We start from the raw sequence: 14,948 nt of genomic DNA on the forward strand, positions 1-14,948 counted from the left end.
ATCATTCTCTAGATGTTGCATGTTATACCAGGTTTTATATTTCCACATAGCCTTGCCTGATCTCCCTAAGACTCTTGCTTTAAGTAGAGTATTGTCACCTCTGTTCATATATGTTACAGTCTGTCCTGTTTTTAAACTCATACCTGCAGAAGGGACAGGATTATTATGGGCATTAGGCCTATGTGCCATTTCAGTTTGAGTTACGCTACTCAAAGTGTTTGGTGGATCGATCTCTTCACTTGTATTGGCTTCCCTGTCACTGAATTGTTGTTCATTCTCTACTACCAGTTGCATTGTTTATACCTTGCTCACTTCCTGCTTCTGTGTCAGCATCAGTTTGTACCATGTGCTCTTCACTAACCTTTGTGTTCACCTTAGAAAGCCTAGAGTGATGCACTCTCACTAGGCAACCACCATGCCTCACAAAAACAACAGCCCCATCCTGACCAATAACTATCCCTGGTCCTTTCCACTCAGTGCATTCAGCTCGTTTGTAATACACCTTGTCACCCATCTCATATTTCTCATCTGTGGGTCTGAGCTGCTTACGTAGTGCTCGTCTCATCCTTTCTGAGCACTCTGCTTCAGTAAATGCTTTTCTAGAGGCATGCAAGGCTGAAATGTGTTCTCCTACTCTAGCACTCATAGTGGTACCTTCTAGCGCAGGTGGTTTATCAACCAGTACAGAAGGTAGGTTGGGGTTCTGGCCAAACACCAGTTGATGAGGACTGTAGCCGTGCACATTGAGCATACTGTTCTTAGCCATGAGAGCCCAGTCTAGGGCTGTTTGCCAGTCACATCCATTTTCCCGTCTGACCTTCTGGATGATGTCGGTGAGGGTCTGATTGTGTCTCTCCAGTAGCCCATTGCTCCAGGGGCTGTATCCTGCCGTGGTTTTTGTCTCAATGTTAAAGTTCTCTGCCATGTCCTGGAACTCTGCATTGTTGAATTCTCCTCCATTGTCACTGTAAAGTCTCTGTGGCGGGCCGTGGACACTGATCCATGTATGAAGAAAAGAGTTCACTATCACAGAGGAGTTCTTTGTTTTCACAATGCTTCCAGCGCTGAAACGTGTAAACTGGTCAATGATGTGGAGGTACCATAAACTTGGTTCCAACTCGTGCAGGTCCACTGCCACCGTTTCATTGTACTCTGAAGCCAGAGGCAAGCCCACAGCAGGCTTCGGCTTGGTCTTGCTGTACCTCTGGCATATGTCACATTCCTGTACTATTTGTTGTAAAATAGTGTCACAATCTTTGTCTTTATTTCCCGAACTGCGGAGGAGTCAATGTAGTCTTTCTGCGGAGGCGTGACAAAACTGTTTGTGTAGTTTCAGGAGAGCTTTGTGTTTCTCATTTGAGGTCATATTTTCTGTGACTGTAAGGACCTCATCCTTAATCTCAATTTGATTCATTCCTGTGTCCTTGTCTCTGATATCTATACAGTAGTGTCCTGAACTGGTGAGTTCAAGAGGGATATTCTGTTTAAACATCACAGCTCTATCATTCTCCATGTCCAAGATGGTTCCTGCCCTTTTCAGTTATGTCTTACTCAGAAGTAGTGGGATATCAGCTTTGACTACTTCAGTTTCCACTCGACATTATGTCAGTCCTATTTTGGCAGGCAGTTTCAGTATTCTGGAGGAATGCACTATATTTCCATCTCCAAACCGGAATGGTCTGGAGCTTGGAGTTTCACTTTTTACAATCTGGTTCACTTGACTTTGACTGAGATCAGCGACGAAGCTGTCCAACCATTTTTCTCCACACACTGTCCGGGTACATGCAGTGTCAATGATAGCCGTCACTAAGGACTCAGTTAGGAATACCTCTGCTTCAGACAGTGAGGCTTTAGTAAACAGTGTACTGTCACATTCCTCTACCTTTGTTCGATCTTCAGTTAGCTTTACTTGCTCACTACTCTTGTGAGGACAGTCTTTAGCCCAATGGAACGTGCTCTGACATATAGCACATTTTGATCTCTTACCGAACCTATCCAGTGGGTTGGTACCCTGTGACGGTTGCCTTTGTTGTCCAACTTGTCCAAACTGCTGCGTTGTTGGACGTCTGAATCTTCCTTGTGAGCGTTGCTCTGTGAATAACGCTTCATCGTTAACGTGTATCCCGTTTGATGTGCCGCCGTGCACTCTCCCCCCAAAGATCCTCTTCAGCGCGGACTTCATTGCAGCAAACGTAAAATCTGTACACGCAGTCAGCGCCATTTGTCTATTTTTCTCGTCTAGACAAGCCGTGTCCAAAAGTTTAAAAGCTAACACGGCGTCAGGAAGAGTCATGTCGTACTTTTTCATTCGGTTGTAGCGCTGTTCAAAGTCAATCACATAGTCCGCCATGGACACGGAGCTCTCCTTTTTGATACAGTCAAAAAAAGAGTAGGCATCGTATGCGCGTCTCTCTCTTCTTTGAGAAACATGCCATCTAGTTTTGCTAGCAGTGTGTCCATACCATTGTCGTTGTTCAAATCCAAAGCGGGTATTTCCATAGCGATGTCCCTTGCCCTTCCTTCCAGCCCCAGGACAACGGCGAGGGCTTGTTTCTTCTTATCAAGTTCAGTAACCAGCGTCCAAATGGCGATCTAATTTTTCCAACACTCGTATGGTAGAGATTCGTCGAACTTCGGTGGAACTTTGTAGTTAGCAGTAGCTAACCATCCTCTGCTACCAATGTTAGTCTACTATAAATAAACACGACGTTTATCTTCTGTTAACATGGTTTATTCAATCAACTTGCATAACACCAATACAGAGCCATTCACGAACAGTGGATCTCTTCCTCGTGGTCGACACAGACTAACTGCACATGCGTTTCCCAGCCTCAAGAGGGCAACCTAGACTACCGTATGGCCAGCAGTAGTATAGACGCAAAGAGATTACATGTTAACACCCATCTCAGAACTTTCAGAGGTTCTGAAATGTTCCTTTACAGAAAGTTCCTTTTGACAATGGAGAAGCGGCATATGAGAGAAAGGCCGGACCTCACACACAGCGAGGGACAGAGGAGCAACACAAACTGTTCCAAAAACAACAAAACACAGGTTTTAAATGTGTTCTTTTTCTATTCTTAGTATAACAGATTCAGATAATTTTATTGTCACAGCTTTTTTAAATGTACATACATACATCCTCAACCGTAGTAGATTTTTAAACATAATACACAACGTATATACTATCTGTACTAACTATATAAACTATAACTATAACTGAATAAGCTATAAATAACTATAACTATAGACTAACACTATAAGCTAAACTATAAACTAGACATAATACACAACATATATTCGACCTATACCTGTACAAATTATACAATACAAGGTATGCGTTAGCAGCAGTGTGTGGGTGTAGTAAGTAACTTAACACTTTCAGCGCCACGCCTGGTTTTCCGTTTTACCGCTTGAATGCCACCATCGGCGCCAATGTTAACGTTAATATCGCCTAATCTATGTTTTAAATTATGGCTATGTGTCTAATCTGCCCATCGCATTATCAAAGACTATTTTCCAGTCAGTGCTGTGAAGGCAGATTGTTTTTTTATCGCGTCGTTTCCGTTTCAGAGCAGTTAGAAAAGCCCCCGTTTTGATATAAAAAACAGCTCATTCTGGAGCATTCTATGAAAATCGTCTTTTAGTGGAATATTCCACAACGTTGATATTAGTCTGCCTTTTTATGAATCGTTTTCAAATAAACGCTAGATGATCAATATTATACGTGCACGCAAGCACATTACGGCCGCGCACTGATAATCGCTCCGTTGATTTCCTCACGGACTTTTACAGTGAAACCGAAAGAAGACATTTCACAAAACAGCTTATAACTTCATCAAACTTACTCTGATTATCCTACCACTGATAACATAGAGTCCTTACCTGACATCAGATGGTATCCAACTGGTATATTCCAATTCCTGATCACCATTCGAAAAAATCGATACGTGTATGGATCCAACGCGATACAGTAGAACTCCATGATCCGCGGGGCTCTGAGGCTCCAGAATGAACTCTGGTAACCCCGGCTGGATCAGTGAACTGGAAAATGTGGAGTACCGTTTTTTTTTTCCCCATTCATTTTCATTGAGTCCATTCCAAAATCACTTATGTCATCTGAGAGACGACAGGGGGCGCTTTTTTCCACAGTGATCGCCGGCGCCCCTCGGCTATACTCGGGTAGGCTCGGGTGATGCAATAATTTTTCAGATCGAAAAAAAAAAAAAAAAAATAATAATAAATCTGCATTCTACGTCACTATTAAAAACCAGAGAAATCTCGTGAGTGGCACTCAAAGTGTTAAGGTGCTTTAGTGTGTGTATCCTCGTGTGAGTCTATCCGTCAGTGGAAGTAGCTGTTCAGTGTTCTTTTGGATGTATACTATATATATATATATATAGTGTATACGGAGAGAGAGAAAACAAGACAACTGAGAAGGAAAACAAAGTAGAAAATGTATGTGAATGCGGTGAATGATGACCCAAGAAACACTGACAGATGAAAGAATGTGTGTGAGAACTCGAAGGCAGAGAGACTGTGAGTGATGTGTGTACGACATATTTCCTGACAGGGTGACCTACAGTGAGTGATAAGCGATGTGGATCTCTCTGCAGGAAATGAGTCAGTTTAGAATAGATTAATACACACCAACACAGCTCCTCTAGGTGCCCGTTAACCCTTAGGGCCTTTCTCATTAACACCGGAACGACTGCTTCCTGGTATGATACCGTGGGAGAGTGTGTGTGTGTCTTGTGTGTGTTTGTGTGTGTGGGTGTGTAGGGGGTACATAACTTAAGTGTATAAACACAGCAGGTGCCTGAATGTTGGCAGAAAGTGGGATAGTGATAAAACAAATGATCTAACTTCACACACACACACACACACACACACACACACACACACACACACACACACACACACACACACACACACACACACACACACACACACACACACACACACACACACACACACACACACACACACACACACACACACACACACACACACACACACACACACACACACACACACACTCATGTACCTATAGAATAGAGTGTATGCTTTGACACTATGTATGTCGAAATGTTGAACATTGGTGCTTGCGTTGCTATAGCTCTAGCAGGAATACAAACGGAGCGTCTGAAGATTAAATATAGTGTGAGAACAGAAGAGCGAAGCAGTTTGTCCAGAGCGCCGTCCAACGTCGCGGTCGGTTAAGTAAGTCATGTCTTCTAAACATAACAAGAACGAACAATAACAGAGTAAGGCCAGTGTTTTCACACTCACTCCTCCAGCTCTCCCTTTTCCTTATCTCTCCATCAGTCTCTCTCTCGCTCCGCGGTCTAGAACAAAACCTCGGCTTAAAGCATTTCAAAAGCATTTCTCTCCATACATACATTCAGAAAGACATGAGACGTTTTTACAGCTCCTCAACCGTAGTAGATTAGAGTATTGTAACCACAATACACAACGTATATTATATCTATACAAACTAGAACTATAAGCATTTATCTCCCGGCCTGGTAGGTAGTAATTCTCCCCCTGTGTCTGTGAGAAATGGAAGTGGCCCCGAGCCACTGGCAGGTAGGGAAGGTACACTACCGAGACCCGGGAGGGGTGGGGCGGGGCGGCGAGGCGGTGGCGGAGGTGACATAATTGGCATGGAGTAGGGAGGAAATACAATAAGCCCCAGACTGAATGGGATGACATAACGGAAAAGGCCCCGTCAAAGACAGGAGTAAAGAGAGAACAAGAGAGCTGTTTTGTTGTCTATTGTTGGAGCAGTGGAGTGGCCAGACACGCCTGTACAGGCCGGCCTATTGTGTCACTGTCATGCTACAACACTGGGCCTTATCCACGCTAATGCTGGCTAACAACGCAGGAGGAGAGGGAGAGAGAGAGAGGGAGAGAGGAAGGGAGAGAGAGAGAGAGAGAGAGAGAGAGAGAAACAGGTTGACAGAGAGAGTAACAGAAAGAGACAGAGAGAGAGCGTGACAGAGAGAGAGACAGAGAGATAGATTGAGAGAGACAGAAAGAGAGAAACAGGTTGACAGAGAGAGAGAGTGATAGAAAGAGACAGACAGAGTGAGAGAGATAGAGAGAGAGAGAAAGACAGAGTGACAGAGAGAGAGAAAGAAACAAAGAGAAACAGGTTGACAGAGAGGGAGTAACAGAAAGAGACAGCGAGAGCGAGAGAGAGACAGTGAGAGAGAGAGAGAGACAGAGAGAGAGAGAGAGAGAGAGAGAGAGAGAGAGAGAGAGAGAGAGAGAGAGAGAGAGAGAGAGAGAGAGAGAGGCGGGTCAGTTTTAGGGTGCCCACACTACAGGTTTCACCACTTTCGGGAGCAGTTGGGAGCGCTGGTGGTGACGTTGACCGTGGCATGGGTGATGAGGGACAGTCAGCAGAGAAAGAGACAGAAGGAGAGAAAAAGAGAGGAGGAGGAGCAGAGGTTAAGCCTCGACAATGTTAAGAGCAGAGAGACAGAAGAGGCCATGACCTTGTCAGTTGGTCTGAGGAGGGAACGAAAACAGCTCTCTGCTAAGAATTCACTCCTGCCTTTGTTCCCATGGAGATACATGAAGAGTCAGGTATGTATGGGAGAGAGGTAGCGAGAGGTAGCTGATGGGTGATGACAGGCCTTGGTCTCTGTGTGGAACATCAGACACGACAAGACGGGTCAGGACAACACTGTCCACAGTACATCACAGAGATACTCTCACCAATATCCACATGAAAGGACAAGACAACACTAGGAGACAGAGGAGACCCGTGGAGCAGGGTGAAAGCTGAAGCAGGAGACAGAGAGCAGGGTGAAAGCTGAAGCAGAGAGGAGACAGAGAGCAGGGTGAAAGCTGAAGCAGAGAGGAGACAGAGAGCAGGGTGAAAGCTGAAGCAGAGAGGAGACAGAGAGCAGGGTGAAAGCTGAAGCAGGAGACAGAGAGCAGGGTGAAAGCTGAAGCAGAGAGGAGACAGAGAGCAGGGTGAAAGCTGAAGCAGAGAGGAGACAGAGAGCAGGGTGAAAGCTGAAGCAGGAGACAGAGAGCAGGGTGAAAGCTGAAGCAGGAGACAGAGCAGGGTGAAAGCTGACAAGCTAGACCACACCCATTGCCACACCCCCTTTAGCCAATTGGCATGAATGAACACACACACACACACACACACACACACACACAGGGCTGGGCGATATGACGATATTATATAAATATCGGGTACAGTTCATTAACGATACACTTTTTAAACGTATCGTGGATATCGTGATGTTTTGCCCAAGAGGCTTGTGTTGCGTCAATCTGGTCCACACGTTGACACTTTTGAACAGCGCCGCCCCACACACACACTACTGCATCAAAAGTTACTACTTATGATAACAAAGGCATTCGTTTTGTGGCATTGACGTTATATAGTTACACTTTCAATAACATCAGCGTATTTACATAGCAACGACCGAGGTCGACCTAGATATAGCAAGCATTAGCCGTTCATATCTCAGCCCGTGCTGACTCCGTTGTGCCCATTCTGCGGTCTGTTAATAACGTTTTCAATCAGACAGATGTATGGAAATGCTTTTATTATAACATCCGTTGCAGTAAAATCATTATGCCTCCAGTCGTTTAGTCATTCTGCAGAGCTAAAAGGTAAAAGTCGGCCGCGGCGAGCTACCGCTGCCATTGTTGTTTTCATTGAGCTCTCCAATAGCGGAAGTAAAAAATGTATACGCGCTTGCCGATTGGTGCTAAGAACAGCAGGGCGGGTGCAAGCGATGTGACGTAATTGGCAGACGCGACTGTCAATCAAACTGATTCTGTTTGCCGACTGAATGAATATAAACGTTATTAACAGATTGCAGCATAGGTACAATACAGTACAGCTCAACAACAGTCAACAGTGGACTGGAGGATGCAGACCAGAGAAAGACTTTCGTCTTGTTTACATCAGGGTCCCCCATTTTCAATTCATCATATTTCGTATCTAAATCATATAATATCTCATTGCTAAATATATGCAATATATAATCTAATAATCCAATAATCTAAATCTAATATATAATATAAAAATGCTAAATGCATGGGTATTTTATTTTGTCTTTAATGTTAGCTTGCAAACTCAAATACTGTCTTGGTAAGCCTCATAATGAATTGTTTGGGGGAAAAAAAGAAAAACATCGTGATGCGTATCGTGTATCGCCGAAAGGTCAGAAAATATCGTGATATCATATTTAGGCCATATCGCCCACCCACCCACCCACACACCCACACACCCACACACACACACACACACACACACACACTAAATTCTCCGTCTCACGGACCCACAGCATGCGTATCCTTGTCCATTGTTTTGGCAGCGTATACTGGCTGCCATTAAGAGTGGAGGAAACGCAGCTAAACAACGCTTCAGTCCAGGGCACAATTTACTGCCCTGAGTGCTTCCAGATTCCCCATGTGTACCGGTCCATTTAGACGGACAAGCAAACACAAGCAGGTTGAGCAGCTCCGAGGACGGCAGAGACGGAGGTAGAGGACGGAAGGTAGACAAAATCAGGGGGGAAAACACAGAGGGCCTAAACAAAAGGAATGTGAGATGGGAACTGCGTTAAGGAAGGGTAATGAGGGGATAAACTGGAAGATAATTGCTGTCAGAATGCAAGCGTGTGGGTATGAGAACAACTGAGTGAGTGAGTGAGTGAGTGAGTGAGTGAGTGAGTGAGTGAGTGAGTGAGTGAGTGAGTGAGTGAGTGAGTGAGTGAGTGAGTGAGTGAGTGAGTGAGTGATGTGTGCGCATTCCACACGCATGTTGACTTTAAGAGTGTAAATATATGACCTATGCATGGGTTTGAGTGTGTTTATTTCTGTGTTTTCCCCACAGGAAGCACCGCAAATATGCACGGTCGGTCGGTCGGTCGCTCACTCACTCGCTCGCTCACTCACTCCGTCACTCACTCTGTCACTCACTCTGTCACTCACTCTGTCACTCACTCTGTCACTCACTCACTCACTCATGTTGTCGGGACGCATGCGCAGGTAGCACAATGCTTGTGCTTATTTAGTGTCTGTCTGTGTGTGTGTGTGTCTGTGTGTGTGAGAGTCCTACTTGTAGTCTTCAGTGAGGCTGACGCTAGTCTCCTCTTTACGGATGCGGGAGAGAGTGGCCCCGCCCTCCAGCTGCAGTCTGACCAATCGGCTGTCCTCCAGGACACTACACATCAGACCTCTGTACCTGGACAGCAATACCTGAGCTTCCTGAGAGCGAGAGAGAGAGATAGAGAGAGAGATAGAGAGAGAGATAGAGATAGAGATAGAGATAGAGATAGAGAGAGAGAGAGATATTACATTCTCAGTGTTGCGCTTCAAGTTTCTCTCTGTGACAAAGAGCAACAGCAACGAATACACAAGTTGGAAAAAATAAACCCTAAGAGAAAGACAGTCAAAACATCCCTCAACCAGTAAATATCCTGTTCCAAAACAGCCAACACTGCCAACAGAATCAATCTGTGTAACCGTAGCCACGCAGTCTGCAGGTCCAGACTAACATCGGCCTCTATTGGATGTATCTGGGGGGGATTTCCAACCTCCCAGTCACATAGACTCTGTCCTGGTCTACTGTCTGTCTCAACAGGGTTAGAGCCTACTGTCTCAACAGGGTTAGAGCAGCACCTCCTGGGTTAAGGCCCTACATACACACATCACGCAAGGCTCGATTTTCATTAGAATAATGAAAGGAATAATGTAAACGTTCATATTTTTTATAATGCACCGGGTTAGAGAGTTCCGTGTACAATTTTCAGCATTAGTTCTCTGAGGGTCCCTTTCATATCTAAACAAAATCTGTATTATAACTGAAATATCCCTAACTGAATCAATATTGAATTGAAACGAATAGAATGGGGACCTCGTGAATCGGAATCTAATCAAGTGGTGCAGGGCATCCTGGGTAGCGTAGTAGTTCAAGAGATTCCAGCTCTAATCGGGAAAGTCAGCTCTTTGGCGAAACAAGAAGGGATTTTAGACGTAGCTGTGGGTCTTCAGAAGTTGAACAATCAACAATCAAATGTTCCTATGATATATGTACAACAATCAAACACTAATTATAATTATGGTGATGAAAGTCAGCCATGTTAGCACATGATAATATCACAGATACACAGGGTGGCAGGAGAGAGAAAGTGGTAATTATTTTAATTACATAGTAGTGTTGTCTCCCAAGGGAATGTGTGAGAAATATGAAGACGTGGTTGCATGTTTGTTTGCTGTTGTCAGCAGAAAGACATTAGCCATGCGAAGATGGAGGGATTTAGTGTGCTTGGCTCACCATATTGGTCTCTAAAAGGGAGTCTTTCAGTGTTAGTGTGTGTGTGTGTGTGTGTGTGTGTGTGTGTGTGTGTGTGTGTGTGTGTGTGTGTGTGTGTGTGTGTGTGTGGGCAGATTAAAAGGCCTTGTGGGGACAGTAGCAGGCAGGTAGGGCCCCTTAATCTGAAAAAGGGAGGGAAAGAAGGAAAAGGGAGGGAAAAACGGTGAGGCGAGTTGAGGATAGGACAATTGACCTCAAGCCCGCCCCCTCTTTTCTTGATCCACCAATTAGGGCTTGAGACAGAGGATAAGATAATGAAATGAGTGGAGAGAGAGAGAGAGAGAGTTCATATCTATGTAATGACAGGCCACTAATCCTTGTGAACGAGGGGGGGGGGGAGGGGCAGTCTGACTTGCCTGGACAAAGTGGACATGCCTTACGTCTACTCTGTGTTTGGATCCCCAGTCGCCACCTAATAATACCAGGGACTCCTCGGTCAGGAACAGGACTATCAGTGCTGAATGGCTCATCTCTACACGGCGGCCGAATGGGCGTCTGGCTGAAAATGGACTCTGATTACACCGATGGCTGCATCCAGATACAAAAAATATGATGTGTCCCCTGGGGTTAGTGGTGCTCTCAATGACTCAACATGCACACAGTCCCCTGGGATGTGGGTGTGTGCGGCTGCGTGTACCCCCCCCCAGTAACACAAGCTGGGACCGAGAGGTCAGGACGACTCCAGGCTTCAGTTCAGTCAGAAAACACAGAGACAACCTCAGCAATAGACACACAAACAGGTTGGTAGTGGACTGTGGGTAGCCCTCTCCCCCTCTCTCTCTCTCTCCCTTGCTCGCTCCCTCTCCCTGGGCTTGTAAACACTGTTTACACTATTGCTGCACTGCATACACTGAGACACAATGGGCCCTACCTGTGTGTGTGTGTGTGAAGAAGAGATAAAGATAATGACAGACAGACAGACAGACAGACAGACAGACAGACAGACAGACAGACAGACAGACAGACAGACAGACAGACAGACAGACAGACAGACAGACAGACAGACAGACAGACAGACAGACAGACAGACAGACAGACAGACAGACAGACAGACAGACAGACAGACAGACAGACAGACAGACAGAGCTAAGTGCCCCGTCACTGTTTCTACACATTCCATATGCTCTGTAAATAACTATGTACAGATACCGAGATGTCACACCATGTTACCTGTTACCTGTTTATTGCACAATGTTGTTTTTATTGGATTCTATTATATGTTGTACCACTGTATTGCACATCGTTGCGGGCAAGACCACCCGCATTTCATTGTATACTTGTATGCCGTGACAAATAAAACTCTTGACTTGACTAGTTAGGAGATAGAACTGCATGCTCACAGGTATATAGTACTTCAGAATAATTTGAATATTATGTCACATGAATATGTGGTGAGAGGAGAGGACTAGAGGATAGGAGAGAACTAGATGCGAGAAGAGGACTAGAAGAGAGGAGAGGACTAGAAGAGAGGAGAGGACTAGAGGAGAGGACTAGAAGAGAGAAGAGAACTAGAGAAGAGGACTAGAGGCGAGAAGAGGACTAGAAGAAATGAGAGGACTAGAAGATGAGAGGACTAGAAGAGAGGAGATGACTAGAAGAGAGGAGAGGAGAGGACTAGAAGAGAGGAGAGGACTAGAAGAGAGGAGGAGTGGACTAGAAGAGAGGAGAGGACTAGAAGAGAGGAGAGGACTAGAAGAGAGGAGAGGAGTGGACTAGAAGAGAGGAGAGGACTAGAAGAGAGGAGAGGACTAGAATAGAGGAGATGACTAGAAGAGAGGAGAGGACTAGAAGAGAGGAGAGGAGAGGACTAGAAGAGAGGAGAGGAGTGGACTAGAAGAGAGGAGAGGACTAGAAGAGAGGAGAGGACTAGAATAGAGGAGATGACTAGAAGAGAGGAGAGGACTAGAAGAGAGGAGAGGAGAGGACTAGAAGAGAGGAGAGGACTAGAAGAGAGGAGAGGACTAGAAGAGAGGAGAGGACTAGAAGAGAGGAGAGGACTAGAAGAGAGGAGAGGACTACAGGAGAGGAGATGACTAGAAGAGAGGAGATAACAGGAGAAGACTAGAAGAGAGGAAAATAGAGGATAGGACTATGGGAGAGGAGAGGACGAGGGGAGGAGTAGAGGAGAGCACAACAGGAGAGGAGAAGACTAGAAGAGAGGAGAGGAGAGGAGAAAGTATTGCTATCCAGACAGAGGTAATAATAGCCACTGTGATATACTGCACTACCCTGGGGTTTGAGTAAATATAGTGTTAGTCCCACTGACACACATATTAGGTTTAAGGTTTGAACGCTGGCCAACAGAGTGTTTTTCAGCGTACTGGAGAGACACACGCCCTTTGGCCCAACTGGACGCATACATATGGAAAGTGCATTCAGCAGTGGGACCAGTGCAGTGGCGTAGCAGCCAACATGTTGATACAGTAGATGGTATAGGATTTCACAACGCAGGCCCCATTTTTCTCAACACATTTTTGCATCTCTGCCAATTGCCGAGCTCCAACGCCTTATTTAGAAGTCCTTCTATTAGATGTGTTTACCTTCAACCGAGTAAAGAACAGGAACTAGCCGAGAGGTGACTTCGCACGTTGATGGAGGACGACTCTGCACGACTCTTGCATTGATGATAATCAATTGTCATCGATTGTCTTATTAAGTTATGTATACTGTATAGTATATCTGTATTATTTCCCTTCTGGTAGTGACATGTGTATCATTCTCTCTCTCCCTCTCTCTCTCTCTCTCTCAACCCCCTCTCACCTCTCTTCTCTGTGTCTCTTTTTCACGAGTATTCTCCATCTCTCTCTCTCCATCAACCCCCCCTTCTCTCTCTCTCTCTCCGCCCTCTCTCTCTTGATCTCCCCCCTCTCTCTCTCCCCCCCCCTCTCTCTCTATCTCTCTCTCCTGCCCCACCTCTCTCTCCCTCTACCCCCCCCCCCTCTCTCTCTCTCCCCCCCCCTCTCTCTCCCGCCCCTCTCTCCCTCTGATGTGTGTGTGTGTGTGTGTGTGTGTGTGTGTGTGTGTGTGTGTGTGTGTGTGTGTGTGTGTGTGTGTGTGTGTGTGTGTGTGTGTGTGTGTGTGTGTGTGTGCGTGTGTGTGTTACCTCAGCAGTGGGTGGTAGAGGGGTAGACTCCAGGCTGGCGATGCTGGCCTTCAGGAGGCCGATGGCGTCCTCACACTGACTGGTCAACTGCTCCACCCTCTGATGAGGCGTACGACACACACAGTTAACACCACACAACACACACACACACACACACGTTATGGATCTAAGAGAGACTGTGAAATATAATTAAATCCTGAAGGTACAACAAGGTACAATTTGCATGTGATGTCACAGGCTTTGAGGCAGCAGGCACGCTTCAAAACCACATAAATACTATTAGGGTTTATTATGATTCATAACATCAGCAGTTTTCTGATGTATTTCTGCTCAGGTATGATGACAGTGTGTGTGTTGCTGACCATTCGGAAGGTGATCCAGCTGCTGTGTGAGAAGGGGAAGGAGCCATCAAACTCTGCAGGCAGCTGAGAGACCTCCACGTGTTTATAGAGAGACTTCAGAGACGTCAGCAACTCCACCTGAGAGAAGAGAGACGAGAGGGAGAGAGGGAGCGAGATGGAGAGAGAAGAGAGAGAGAGAGAGAGAGAGAGAGAGAGAGAGAGTCAGTCAGTGAGAAAGAAAGGTAAGGATGAATGGAGAATACGTTGTGAAAAAGAGACAGAGAAGAGAATGAGAGGTGAGAGTGGTTTGAGAGAGGGGGAGAGAGAGGATGAGATAAAGAGAGGTTGAGAGGGAGAGAGGATGAGAGAGTGTGTGAGTCATGCTGAAGATGAGCTCCTGATTTAATATTTAACTTTTAATTGTTAACACATTGAGTGCCACGGACAGCGTTTTGTCATTAGTTCATGCCGACCTTTGAGTGCCTCCGACGCTATATAGCGTTTGTTTGTCTTTTTTTTTTATTGCCGATTTGAATTCATATTTCATCAATCGAGCCTCGGGTTAGTGCTGCAGAGTCTCTCTGAGCTCAATTGGGAAGATACCGCCCCCTATCGTCTCTCCCTGTGTAACTGCACCACATTACTTTACACTGACGAAGGGGGGGTGGCCAATTTGCTCATTTTACTTTTCCCTCAAGCCAACTGAAGGATCGATTGTGCTCGCCGGCCGGAAAACGCGTGGATTATGTATTTACAGGACCAACACTGTAATCAATAAGCGTGATCGATATTTGGAATGGCGATCAGGAATTGGAATAATCTTTTTGGATAACATCTGATCTCAGGTAAGGAATTTATTTTACCAGTCTTAGGATAATCAGAGCTATTTTCACCTATATATAAGCGTTTGCCCTATGCGTGTGTGTGTGTGGCTGTGATTGCTGATGAGGAAATGAGAGAATCGATTTTTCAGCCCGCCTCTATAGCGTGCATAAGTACACATATACTATCGATAATCTAGAGTTTATTTGAAAACGATTCATAAATAGGCAGAAAAATGACAACGTGTTTGTGTATTCCAGAATATTCCAGTAAATGCCTTTTATCATGGAATGTATATATTTCCTTGAAAACGAGGGCTTTTCAAAATGCT

The 14,948-nt window shown here is 45.4% G+C and overlaps 1 protein-coding gene across 1 annotated transcript in view; it reads right to left on the minus strand.

Annotated features, from left to right (window-relative positions):
* LOC311247321 (uncharacterized protein) overlaps positions 1-14,948 on the minus strand; it is a 163,589-nt gene that overhangs the window by 63,515 nt on the left and 85,126 nt on the right. Inside the window, 3 exon segments of the mRNA XM_084337678.1 lie at positions 9,095-9,243; positions 13,455-13,553; positions 13,817-13,933. Of these exon segments, the coding sequence (XP_084193804.1) occupies positions 9,095-9,243; positions 13,455-13,553; positions 13,817-13,933 (365 nt within the window).

Source organism: Notolepis coatsorum (assembly GCF_963971535.1).
Source record: "Notolepis coatsorum genome assembly, chromosome: 20".
Taxonomy (NCBI): Eukaryota; Metazoa; Chordata; class Actinopteri; order Aulopiformes; family Paralepididae; genus Notolepis; species Notolepis coatsorum.